Below are 13737 nucleotides of genomic sequence, written 5' to 3'. Positions count from 1 at the left end.
TCAAAGGGCAATTTCGCCTATCGCCATTAAAAATGAATTTAAATCTTTATGTGCCAAGGTCTGCCAACTCAACAGGCTAAATATTTATGGGTCAAGGTTACATGTTGGCAATAATATTTATAAAATCGTTCTAGTACGAGTATGTGTGCATATACATATAAGAATGTATGCAGTTAATTGCATAAACGAGTTGGAAATCATCCAGCGACCTTTTTTGTCATTATTGCCAGGAAGCTATTACTTGATGTAAAAAATCCAATAAGTACTTAATAAATTTATTTTTCCATTCTCTTTTTAGTGAAATAACCAAAACAAGAAAAAACACAGCACAATGTCTCTTGATGAGGTAGTTTCCAAGCTTTATTTATTGCATCTTAAACGGTGTATTATTATCTTTTTGCCTTCTCTTTCGCCTTTCAGAAATTCAATGCCGCTGCTGAGAAGGTAAAAACCTTTACCAAACGCCCCACCGACGAGGAGCTGCTGCAGTTGTATGCGCTGTTTAAACAGGCTACTGTCGGCGATAATAATACTTCCAAGCCAGGTATGCTCGACTTGAAGGGTAAGGCCAAGTGGGAATGGTGGAACAAGCAGAAGGGCAAGTCGCAGGATGCAGCCAAGCAGGAATATATTGAATATGTGGAGAAGTTGTCGACGTCATATCTGTAATAGAAATAATAGTGATTTTTTTCATTACAATTATTATAACAACATACTGAATTATTGTGTTTAGTGGTTTTTTGTAAATTTGTCTTATTTTAATATACATTTTCAACTACAAAAATGGCAAACGTTTTTGCAATAAGTAGAAAGCAAGGCTTTCACTTGTATTATAAAGGGTTTTCCAATAACAGGTGCTGCTTTGAATAGCACGCTATTTCGGTAGATGTCACTTTTGAAGCTGTCATTTTTTGATATTTGACAAATAGAAACTAAGCCATTAATAAAAATGGAACGATACACACTTAAACAATGCATTGAAATTATTAAAATTCACTATAAAAATGGCAGAGACGGTTCGTAAAACTCGAACATTTTTGGGGCTTCGTGAAGCACCTTGTCGGACCGCAATACAGATATTGGTGAAAAAATTCGAGCTGTAGGGACAAGTTAGTGGTGTGAAGAATTAAACCCGTGCACCTCGCTCAGGAACAGCCGAAAATATTGCTGTTGTGGCCGAAAGTGTTGAAGAAAACCGAAGTATGTCCATTCCTCGTCGTTCTTTGGAATTAGGCATTCCACAAACGTCATTACACCGTATTTTGCATAAAGATTTGGGTCTTAAAGCTTATAAAGTCCACTCAAACCGACCGATCATCAACAACGTCGTGTCTTTGCTGATTGGATCGTTGAAACGCATGAAAATGATTCGGAATTCCATCGAAAAGTCATCTTGAGTGTCGGATGTGGGACTCAGAAAATCCAGGAGTTATTGTTGAAAAGCCTCTCTATCTGCAACGTGTGACTGTTTGGTGCGGTTTATGGTCCGGCGGAGTCATTGGACCTTACTTTTTCGAAAATGAAGCTGGAGCAACAGTTACAGTGAATGGATGGCGCTATCGAGAGATGATTAACGATTTTTTATGGCCGAAATTGAATGGTATTTATCTGGACAACGTTTATTTTCAACAAGACGGTGCTACGTGCCACACAAGCAACGAAACCATTGATATTTTACGGGAATAACACATCTTATTGGAAAACCCTTTATTATATGCACTTTTGGTAAAACCACTTATCTGACTTTAGCGGGTTTTGCTTTTATGCCAACAAAAACTGATATTTATGTAACAGAAAACTTTTTAGTGTTTCGCAGGTAGAAAGTGCTAAGTTGCTTAGATTGTTGGTCAAAAGTCCATTTAAATAATTGCATAGAATAAAACATCCGCCCTTTCAAAGTGTAGTTATTACCAATTCACAAAGTTATGGCTAATAAGCTATTCAGTTACTTTCTCTTCAGGAAATGTTCCAATTGTACGAAGAAGTAATTGGATTTTAGGGTCTATCATAAACTATTAATTTCGTAACTTTTCATTGTTTCACGGTAACTTTACAAAGACTTACACATATCCCTGTCAAAAAATACTAAGAAATTTTAGTGGTAAAGTAAATGTTACAATATTAGATGTGCCCTCGTACTCGTCAACTGTCTCCATTTTTCACCTATCATTTCTGTGCAAGGGTGCAAATGAAGTTATGTAATATAGTAGAAGGTAAAAGTTTTGGTCAGAGAAATTTTGTGGTGACATCTGGTACAACAAAGTGAAATTTTTGCAAAAATAAGTACTGCTACTATTTAATAATATTCTCGACATGGATATGAATATTAAATGCGCGAAAGAAGTGGTGTCACATCTTGTCTACACGGCAGTATTAGCGACCTTGACTATGCAGACGATATCTGTCTGGTTACGCACAGCATTACTGACATGGCCGCAAAAATTCAACTCCTTGCTGCCTGCTATAGGCTCATAATCAACATTAATAAAACCAAAACACCAATCAACGCAACGAATAATAACAGTTTCGCAATAAATAGCCAGCCGATCGAAGATATTACTTCCTTCTGCTACCTCGGTACCATTATTACTACCGATGGCGGATCTGGAGCGGAGGTGAATCATATCCTACAGAAAACAAGACATGACTTAGTGCGACTACAACCAGTTTGGAGGTCCTCCTTTTTGTATATATACATATATATATAATTGGCGCGTACATCCTTTTTGGGCGTTTGGTCGAGCTTCTCCTCCTATTTGTGGTGTGCGTCTTGATGTTGTTCCACAAATGGAGGGACCTACAGTTTCAAGCCGACTCCGAACGGCAGATATTTTTTATGAGGAGCTTTTTCATGGCAGAAATACACTCGGAGGTTTGCCATTGTCTGCCGAGGGGCGACCGCTATTAGAAAAATATTTTTCTTAACTTTGGTGTTTCACCGAGATTCGAACCGACGTTCTCTCTGTGAATTCCGAATGATACTCACGCAACAACCCATTCGACTACGGCGGCCTCCTTTTTGTATACACGCATTAAAATAAAAATTTTCTACTCCAATGTCAAGTAAGTACTCCTGTGCTGCTAGGAGTCGTGGAACATGTCTGCCAGCGATGTAAAAAAGTGCAAGTTGTTATCTTTCTTAAAGTCCACGTATTGTCCAACCCAAGGGTGTTTTACAAAAAATTAAACTTCACAGCAAGTTTGTGACGACGCAGGCGATTTAGATGATCTTTGAGATCTTTGAACAGACATACAGTCTGTCCAATAGAAGCGTAACAGGCAAAATTCAAATTTAGAATTCCGTTACATTAAAAATATTTAAATGCTACTAAATAGGCCTCTCCTTTCTCAATACGCGTTGTGCAATTTATTGGTTTTGTGAGAAATTTAGAAAGCTCACATTTTTTTTACAAAGTGAGTTCCAAGCGTGAAAAACGATTTAGAGCAGTGTTCCTATGTTCACAACTTAAAGGTAAAAAAATGTCACGTGCGTTTGCAGCAAATTATTTGGAGAAGCCGAAGATGTTCATAAATGAATGGGTGCGAAGTTAAAAACGTTGAGGACTTCCCCGGACGAGACTTAACAAAAAAGAAGATCTTTGATTTGTTTGTAACAAAGCCGAACTTATAGTCTGTGTCAGAAAAAAGGAACCGCGATTATTCCTGAAGTGTTGACACTCACATCTATTTCCCTTTTAGCAAGAGTTGTGCGTGCTTTGCTTGTCGCAAAGATGGGTCCAGCTTAAAAAGTTGGGCGATCACTTTATCCTACTTTTTTGTCCTCAATCGTTTACGTGCAGAAGATCTCAAATTCCGGAGCATAGTGGAAAAACCGCTACTCTCATTATCATACATTGAAAAGACAGAACGGAATTTAACACCCGTAATATTCACGGGTTAATCTTCCTTTTGGGCGAATAGTTGCATGCGTCGATCCCGGTTTACTGCTGGTAATCGACAACTTCAACTTACTGTTAAGCAGTCAGTTAAGGTTCATATTCGGGGCTGCTTCTCCGTTTGGCCGTTTTTTTTTTTTTTTGTGTGTTTGTGGAATACCGAAGGTTTGTAGAATGGAAACAGCAAAATAGCATTGAAATGTTGGATTGACCTTCACAGTCGCCTGATACCATTCTTTTTATGAGTTTAAAGAAATGCGTTTTCAATTAGAAATATAATAAACTAAAAGTAAATTGTAATTCAAAATACAGTAGGTTCTGTTTTTATGCGGTAGATACGTTCCGCAAGAAACAGCATAAAAAAAAACAGCATAAAAAAAGCTACTAGTTCTATAGTAAAACTATAGATACGTTTCAAATGCTAAAACCGCATAAATCTGAAATAATGTAATAAAATCGCATAAAAAAGGGCACTAGTCCCATATTATTACTATAGATACGTTCCATAGACCGCATGAATCTGAAATAATTAAATAAAATCGCATAAACAAAATATTGTATTATATCTTTGAAAATTATATCTTTATATATCTTCCATACTTGTAGGGTTAGCATTTCTGATGTAATCTGTGATGAGTTTTTGCTTAGCTGGTTTAGAATCTTGTTTACATGTACAATTCCCGATAGGTCGACATGCATTTTGTAATTAAAAAAAAAACCGCACTATTTCAAAACCGCTTAAAAAAAAGCCGCATAAAAACAGAACCTACTGTATATTAACTTTTTTGGCAGGGGAAATAACAGCTCACGCCAGTGTTGGAATATTGGTATTATGGTTTATTAGCGACTGTAAACTCCACATGTGGTGCCAACATGGTCAGTATGAGAAGTTATCACAATACATCAACTTAGTCTAATTGATGCAGAGATTCCAACAGAAAGTATTCGATGTGGCATGCAAAGATAGTGGCGGAGACGCCAAAATGCTTTCCCTATGCGTGAAAGTTCAAACGAAGAAGTTCTACTTAGTGGCCAACAACAACAAACCAGTTACTTTTAACTTCTTTTTGTGGAAAGATCATACAAAATTGGATTTAAAATATTAATTAACATAAGCGTTAATGGTGTAAATGGTGGTATTTTATAAATATATAAGCTTGAAGTTCCAAAACATTTCTTGTATTTAATGTTTGCTATTTTGGCAATCTTTTGGCATATTATATATGTACGAGTATATACTACAAAGTTACCGAGAATGTCATCCTGCGTATTGTACTTACGGAAATTATTATTTAAGTAATTTATGATTAATTTGGTTGCATGAAATGAATGAATGATTTTATAACCAACATACGATTTTAAATATGGTTTTAAAAAATATATCTTTTTTTTTGCTTGTAAGTCTACATTTTTGAAATATTAGGTCAAGGGTCCAATTTTTTCTGTTTTCTGTAGTTAAAGAGTATGTTAATAATATTATAAAGTTAAAAACCCTCATCAATAAAATTTAAAAACAGTCTTGAAAATAACAGTTAAAAATAAATAAATTGATAATGTTTTGAATTCCCGATTTTTACTGATTCCTTAACAAAGAGTTTTATACGGAAACTATTCTGCAAAGTGTTTTAAAAACTAATATCTCTTTTTAACTATCCAGGAATAGTTAATGTGGCCCTTTGTTCCCACCTTAACCATAGAAAATAATAATAACAATATTTAATGTCTTTATTATTTACAATTAATGATTTTTAATTATGTATTGTTATGGCATTATTCTAAAATCATACCAACTCAACCCACAGAAAAGTCTACCTTCCACTCGATCTGCACTTTGACAAACACTGTTGATTGCAGTTTCAAAGGCACTGTATTATTACCTGCTGTTTATATCCGTTAGTCATTTTTTGAAATTTAATATTGTCGGAAAATAAAAGCTAATTACCAAAAACATATTTACTTGCCATGTTTTTGGTAATTAGGTTTGAAGAAAATATTCCTATGGAATACTCAAACGCTTTAACATAATAATTTAGGTAAACTTGCTTCGCGATTGTACCTGTTTCGATTGATCACTTTAATGTATAGGGTAATAGTGTGAATATGAAAACTTCACTGTTTTTACTTTTCATCACGCGTTTTAATATTTATTTCAATGCAGTGCTTTCAAAGTAATTGCCCCGCAATAACAACAACAGCAACATGTTTCTAAGCAAATGTCGCTAAGCAAAAGCAACAGGTGAGATGTAAAATCGAACTTCACATAAAACAACCTCTCAGCTCGGTCGAGAAATCAGGTAACTTTTATCACGAAAGAGACGGCAATCAAAAATCGGCAAAATTGAAACACACGAACAAAATATATTTCTCTTCCCTTATTTTATTGTGTTTTTATGAATGAATAGTCCTTGTTGTAGGTGTAATTCCATAAACTTTTACAGCTGTATATGTGTGGACTATTTGTTTGGATGTGTCTGTAATTATTAAGAGATAACAGGAGCATGCTAGTACTAAAATTTGCACAGAAACTCAATATTACTCATACAATGTTGCGCTGTAAATTGAGAGTGTGAGATATCGCCACTGAGCGTGAGTACAACTAGCATCTCAGAAAGGAGAGTTTCGTTTAATTCATATCTTTAAGTATGTGTATATATAAAACGTCCTGTAGGAAAAGTGACTGCTAGTTGCAGTTATTCCTACATGCAACGTAACATTCCCAACGTAACTATTACTATAGTAGTAGTCAGTGCACATATACTATTTTCTCATTTAATTTTTGGATTAATAATCTTCGACTCTTTCTTTCAAGTCAAAAGTTTAAAAAAAGTCCGACATTCGAAGTTTAACCAACTCCAGATCACTCGCGCCCCTGTAAGTTGACTAAATAACAGTCCAGAGTATTGTTTACAAGCGCGCGGAAGCATTTTCTTGAGAGTAAACGCGAAAAAAAAATAAGTAATGGATCTCAAAGGTAATAGTATGATTGCTGGATATTTGGCTGGAAAATCACAACCAGCGATTGTTCGTGAGCTCGAGCACCTTAAAGTAAATAAATTTTTTGTTTATCGCGTCATTATTCGTTACAATGACACTGGTAGCATCGCGCATCGTCACAGAGGTGGTCATCAAAAGCGACTTGAGCGAAATTCCGACGAAGTACCAATCAAATGGCGAAAGAACAGAACTGAAAATATCTGACCATAGCATCCACCGTATATTGAAAATTATCTCAAAGTCAAGCCTTACAAGATCGAAAAGGCGCATAATCTCACACCAAATCAGCAACAAGTCAGTCTTGAGAGAGCGAAGACGTTGCTGCGCTTGGGCAAAAGCGGTAAATTTCCAAACATTGTGCTTTCTTACGAGAAAAATTTTCAAATTGAGCAATTTGTAAACTCCAAAAAAGATAGGGTTTATTGAACCGACCGCTCATACAAGAATTTAAGTCATCGATTGGTCACCAGGAGGCAGCACCCGCCATAGGTAATGATTTGGGCTGCTGTAGCCGCAGATGGGCGCTCTCCAATCATTTTCATCGAGCCTGGCGCCAAAGTAAATGCGGAATATTAGATGTAGTAAGTATTTTGTTATATTATAGAAAGTATTTTGGAGATTGTTTTGAAGCCGTCAACACACAAACATTTAGTTGGCAGATCATGGACGTTTCAACAGGACACGGTCTCACAAAGCTCGAGTAAACCAAGAATGGCTAAAGAACAACGTTACCGACTTCATAACGCCCACACAATGGCTCTCAAGTTCACCAGACGCGAGTCCGATGGATTATTCTCTTTGGGCCATTTTGGAGAGCAAGGTCCGAACTAAAAGATTCATCAGTCTCGAGGCGCTGAAAAAAGACATTGTCCGCGAGTGGGCCAAAATACCTGCAAGTTACATTCGAGCAGCTTGCGATTCGTTTCTGGCTCTTCTTAAGGCCATAGTGAAGGCAAAATGTAGTCATATCATTTCTTACTATGAATTGAATGAAAGTAATTTTCCAAACTAAATTTATGGCTTTATTAAATGGTTACACTTTGAGTGCCGGACCCTTTGATTCCCTTACTAATTTTAAAAATGTTCTTACTTTTTGGTAACTTAACGCAGAAGTTATATTATTTTTGAGCACAAATGTATTATAATTTTATTCACGTAATAGTTGCAACTGCATTTAGGAACCAATATAGATGTAGACATATGAATATATGCCAAATTCTCAGAAAGGTGAGGAGAGTCGACCAAAATTAATATATTCTAATCAATTCTGGTGCACTTATTATTCTTGGCCCAATGTAGATTGGTATTGAAAATGGGAGAAATCGATTTATTAGCACGCCCGCCTCCCATATAACAGTCTCTGCTATAAATAAAGCAAAATCAATTAAATTTAGTGCAAATAACGCAAACAAAATTTTGAAAAAATGGGCGATGCGATGCCCATGGGTGTATCTCCAGGACGCTCTAATAAAACTCGCCCAAATTTGGTACACCTCACTAATATCAGATATAAATATAATTGAGACCAAATAAAAATCACTCCCGTCTTTTTATATACATATATACAACCTTTTTGGGTATTTGGTCGAACTCCTCCTCCTATTTGTGGTGTGCGTTTTGATGTTGTTCACAAATGGGGGGACCTACAGTTTCAGGACGCCTCCGAACGGCAAATATTTTTTATGAGGAGCTTTTTCATGGCAGAAATACACTCGGAGGTTTGACATTGCCTGCGGAGGGGCGACCGCTATTAAAAAAAACTTTTTCTTCATTTTGGTGTTTCACCGAGATTCGAACCTACGTTCTCTCCGTGAATTCCGAGTGGTAGTCACGCACCAACCTATTCGGCTATGGCGGTCGTCGTTTTATATACTAAGAGTAGTAAGCGTATCCGTGAAGTTTTACAGTCTATAACTCAAGAAATTTTTTTTTTAATTTTTGAAACGAGGTAAGTTTCAGCGAAAATTTACAAAGCTCGTCAGTAATAACACCCACCCGGACGGAATTAAAACTTATATTTTATAACTACGCCCTTTGAAATTTACTAAAATGTGTGCGGGTGTATAGAGTTCGGTACGGTCCAAATTTAGCACTTATTACCCTTAGCAATCGAAACTAAAAGATTGGTTTCATTTTGCATTGATAAACTGAAACCCCAATAGGGCGAATAGAATATCTGGTACGAGTATTTGATTAGGCATAAGCCAAGAAATGTCGAAAACAATTTGACAAAGAGCTTACTCGTAATATGCAAAAAAATATTAAAAACATAAAAAATTAACTAGAAATGATAAAGGTTTTCTAGGTAATGAAAATTAATTAATTTTACCTTAACCTTCCTCTGATTAATGGAACTATCCCATATAGAAAAATATACAAACTGGGAGTACAGCAGAACTTGGACGGGTCATACTCATATGGCCAGAACGGAAGATGAGAACTGAGCAAGAGTGGACAACAGGTATTCCTAAGTAATTCAAAAATAATCATATTTACTTATACTCTTAAGTACATATATATGTATATATAATTGGCTCGTCCATCGTTGGGTGGTTCTTTTCGAATATATTACAAAATCGTATGATCTGTCATTTCGACAGCCCTAATCAACAAAATTTCCCGCTGGGTATCATTGGGTATGTGCATACTTATATGTTTGTATAAGTGAGGTGTAAAAGTATTTGTTGGTAAACGCTTGGCCCTGATCTCTAACTTTGCTCCCACTTGTTGGCTTGTTGCAGCCAGTCAAATTAACTGGTTGCTCGCAGCTGAGTAAAATGTCATCAAATGTGGTGAGCTCGTATATAAAATAGTATTTGTGTGCGCTGACAAGATTCGATGTGTGGTGAGCGAGGTGCGATCTCTGCAAAGCGTTTGTGCCATTTACGTTGCGCCACTTCAAATCAGTCTACAATTTGGCTTATTCGCGTTTGTTCGGTCGCCTTGCGATAAGCGGATGTCTGCAAACAACTGGCAGGCAGCAGTTAACTCAAGTAAGTTGTTGTTAGTGAGTGAGCGAGTGAGTGAATAAGTTGTCGCGGCGCGGGCCTAAACCAGCACACAAAAGTGGAATACAACAAGTTGAAAAAAAAAACACAAAAACGAAAAAAGCAACAAACACACAATTGACGGGTATTCAAGAAAGGAATAATGAGCTTGTTGGTATTACTGATACGTTGCCACTACCGACGACGGTCCATTTGCTCTTGTTAAAGAATTTTGGCTACCATTAACGTGCAAAGCAAAAAACAAAAAAAAAACAACAACAGGCAAATAAAAACAGGAAATCAACCAGAAATTTTGCAAAAGTAAAAGAAATTAAAGTTTAAAATAAAATACGGCTGGCGCAAAGTGACGAATAAAAAAGAAGTGAGTGAAGGCATTAAATTTTATGGTTATAGGTACTAAAACAGAGAGCGAAAAAAAGCAAAGAAACTGGTACGACAATGCGAACCGGACTGGGTGGTGCCATGTTAAACTTGCAAAAGAATTGCAAGAATATCTTAGCGATTTCCTTAATAATTTGTTATTGTATTTTCAGTTTTATTACATTTTTTCTACGTCCTTTCCATCCACCAATACATTTCATAGATTTTTGTCGTTGATTTTGTTGTGCCTTTGACATTCGTGTTATTGCACTTTTTCTGCGTGCTACTTTTTTTACTTTTTCAGTGCTTCTGTTTATTCACGCCTGTATTGCAAATGAATTGTTGCAATATCAATAACAACAAAAAATTTGCAACATCAGCGAAAATGATACGAAGTTGCTGCTGTTGAAATGCAGGAAATCCTCCTTTAGTTATTTCTGTTTAGCTGCAATTTTTTTTATTTTCTTTTTTAATGGCAATCGTTGTGCGGGGCATAGTAAATGATTTCGGTTGCAATGAAACTGTTTATAAAAATGTGTAATTGGAACTACGAGACATAAAATATGCTAGAAAAAAAGTGATACCCTCTGCAATAAAAGCGAAAGTCTGTAAAAATAAAAAAATACGTGTCGCATATGGCGAATGCTTTTTTACCGATAATAATATTAAAATTAACCAATAATTAAATTTACCAAAAACCAAAGAAGATGTGTGCATAATAAATGTTTAATTAGAACAACAACAATATTCGTAAATAAAACAAAATTTATCATCGTCATCAACAGCAACAAAACCATGCGGAGACAATAAACCGCCGCTTCCTAGTGCATTTGTGTATGTAAGCGGGGTGCATGCATGTGTTGTGTGTGTCAAGTACAAGTGAGTGTGTGTGAACCACGACTGCATATGTGCATATGTGCATATGGATGTATGTGTGGCAAAGCGGATTGTTGCTAAAAAACGTAAATATTTCGAAGCAAAGCAGTTGAAAATGCAGTAGTTAGCAGGCAAATGCCGATACGCTGATCAATTTCGTCATATTCTCCTTCATATGCATATATTCAAGCACACATACATATATAAATATATACTGGACATGTTTATAAATGCTTGAAAATATATATTTCTATAAAGTGATTGTTAAATATGCATGCATACTCAAACGTACATACACATACATATATCTATGTGCTCTTAAATATGCATGCATACATACATACGTAGAAGTGTATCTGTATGTCTGTTTGCAATTTTATCGACACGCTGCTGCGGTTACAGTGCATCAACAAAAGCCAACGAAGCAGAAATCAACTGGCCACAAAAAACGATTTCCACTATTTATATGCACATATTAACAAAGAATATATATACATACATAGGTATGTACAAAAATACATATATTATTATATATTTTACGCCCGTGTGTGAACCTAACAAAAACTAGATTTTCAAACAAGTAAACGTATAACATAACCACTATTCCGCCCGTTAAAACCCAGCCAACCGGTCCAAGCCAGCAAACGCAGTCCATCACATCAACTCTTAACTCGTTTCATTCAATCACCATTTCATCCAACTAACCTTCGTCCAATTGCTAGCCACTAGCTGCCATTACCGTTTCCCCCACTCAGAACATTCTCCTTCTGGCGGCAAACCACCAACACATCTGATCGCTTGCTGGCCGATCGTACGAACTTTTCATATTCAGCGGCTGGCGGCCTAAACAGCTGTTGGCCGTATATCTGGTAAGTAATGAATACCGTTATGCAATATAGCATTGCCAACACTAACAAATCCGCAACTGTCTAATTTATACATACTATGTACATCCATAAATAAGTATAGAAATATCGTTAAATAGAGTCGCAATCAAAAGGGATTATGGATAGAAAAATAATACAAATAAACCACATTTGTTGACTTTACCCATCATCATCACCCAAATTTCAAGAAATATTTTTTTAATAAATATTCATAATTTTGCATAAATACATATGTACATAAGTATGTATGTATTTCTACAAATCGCCGTCATGCAAGATTATACAAATTGTCTGGTAAACTAAAGTCTCTTCTTCATCAAATCTGTATGCGCCATCGATCGGTAGCTGAGCAACTTGTTTTCAACGTGTACTGTATATGCATACAATTGTCATCCTACTCACTCACACAAATTTAGCTACATGCATTTTACACACAAATACACCGGGCGTACTCACAGCAAGTAAGGTGACAGGTAAGCAAATTCCCTCAGGTGTGTACATTGCTGCTGAATATCTGTAACTGCCGTTGGATGTGCTTGTATTAGTGAAGTGTATGTGTGTATTTGAAATGTATAAATACGGATGCACTGCAGGAAAAACTTGAGTTAACAGTTAGTGCGAATTCGGTCAAAAAGAACTAGTCTGTTCCTAGTTTACGTTTGGCTATTAAAAAATTAAGCTTTAAGAGAACAGTGAATTTAGATTATAGCGTCTTCCAATATAAAATTAACTTTTTAGCCATTTTCAGTCACTTTATTTCAGTACTGAATTTTCATAAAAACGCCAAATTACATTATTTCGGGCACCAAGGAAGGTCAGAAAATTCAAGTAACTGCATAGTTGGAGAAGGAAGGGATTTTTTTAATTAGCTCAACTTACTAACTAAATATCGTTCTCTAACTATTGAGATATCACTGGAAAGAAAACATTGACTATCTAGAAAATTCAGTTTCGGGACGTGATTAAGTTCGTCACTAGAAAAAAATAGTATCTACAGATAAATATTGAAGATATTTCATCTGATGTTACGAGTTAAAGAGTCCTTCCCAGAAACTGGCATAGAACATACATATGCAGCAAAAGAGAATAATAGGAGAATACTACATACAATCTATTTTTAAAAAACTAAAAGACGATTCAAAAAAAAAGATGAGAATTGGTTTGAAATGTGATTTCTTTGCACGAGGGTTTGTCTGTTATAAGATTCAAGCATCTAACATCCCTCCTTATTGCCCATATTTAGCACCTACAGACAGGCAGAAACCCTCATAAAGAAAGTTTCTTGAATGAAAATTACTTTATTTACTTCAATTTACTGTGTTCGGTGCGGTTTAGTTATAAAAGTGGAAGAGTAAGTTAAAGAAATAAATAAATAATTGGCGTTTACACTTCTGTAAGGTGTTTGGTCGAGCTCCTCCTCATATTTCTGATTTGCGTCTTGATATTGTTTCACAAACGGAGGGACCTATAGTTTTAAGCAGACTCTGAACGGCAAATGGTTTTTATGTGTGTATGAGCATCTTTTTCGTGGCAGAATACACTCGGGGGTTTGTCATTGCTTGCGGAGAGGCGACCGCTATGAGAAAAAACGTATTCTATCATTTTGCTTTTTCATGTTAGGAGATTTGGACCCGGATGCGAAGAGGCAGCATGAACTTTTACGTCAATCCATTTGTGAAACTCACTACAAATCTATCTTCGGTTTTTGAAGCCTGT

The 13737-nt window shown here is 35.9% G+C and overlaps 2 protein-coding genes across 6 annotated transcripts in view; both read left to right on the top strand.

Moving 5' to 3' along the window:
- The first annotated feature begins 241 nt into the window (after positions 1 to 241).
- On the top strand, positions 242 to 791 carry LOC129240521 (acyl-CoA-binding protein homolog). The gene is made up of 2 exons (XM_054876381.1): positions 242 to 346; positions 421 to 791. The coding sequence occupies exons 1-2, from the start codon at positions 332 to 334 to the stop codon at positions 667 to 669; spliced, it is 264 nt and encodes an 87-aa protein (XP_054732356.1). The 5' UTR covers positions 242 to 331; the 3' UTR covers positions 670 to 791.
- Positions 792 to 9793: 9002 nt separating this feature from the next.
- Positions 9794 to 13737, top strand: part of LOC129240519 (protein melted) — a 35243-nt gene continuing 31299 nt past the window's right edge. For 2 of the 5 annotated variants that reach the window (XM_054876380.1, XM_054876375.1), the window contains exon 1: positions 9914 to 10259. The gene's annotated coding sequence lies outside the window, so the exon portion shown is untranslated. Of the gene's footprint in view, positions 9884 to 9913; positions 10260 to 10966; positions 11138 to 11536; positions 12004 to 13737 lie in introns of those variants that run through there. The other 3 variants (XM_054876378.1, XM_054876377.1, XM_054876379.1) reach the window with 3 other exon arrangements.

The sequence above is a fragment of the Anastrepha obliqua genome, chromosome 3 (assembly GCF_027943255.1).
Source record: "Anastrepha obliqua isolate idAnaObli1 chromosome 3, idAnaObli1_1.0, whole genome shotgun sequence".
Taxonomy (NCBI): domain Eukaryota; kingdom Metazoa; phylum Arthropoda; class Insecta; order Diptera; family Tephritidae; genus Anastrepha; species Anastrepha obliqua.
Note: the sequence above shows the minus strand (reverse complement) of the source record. Positions and strands in the feature narration are given on the sequence as shown.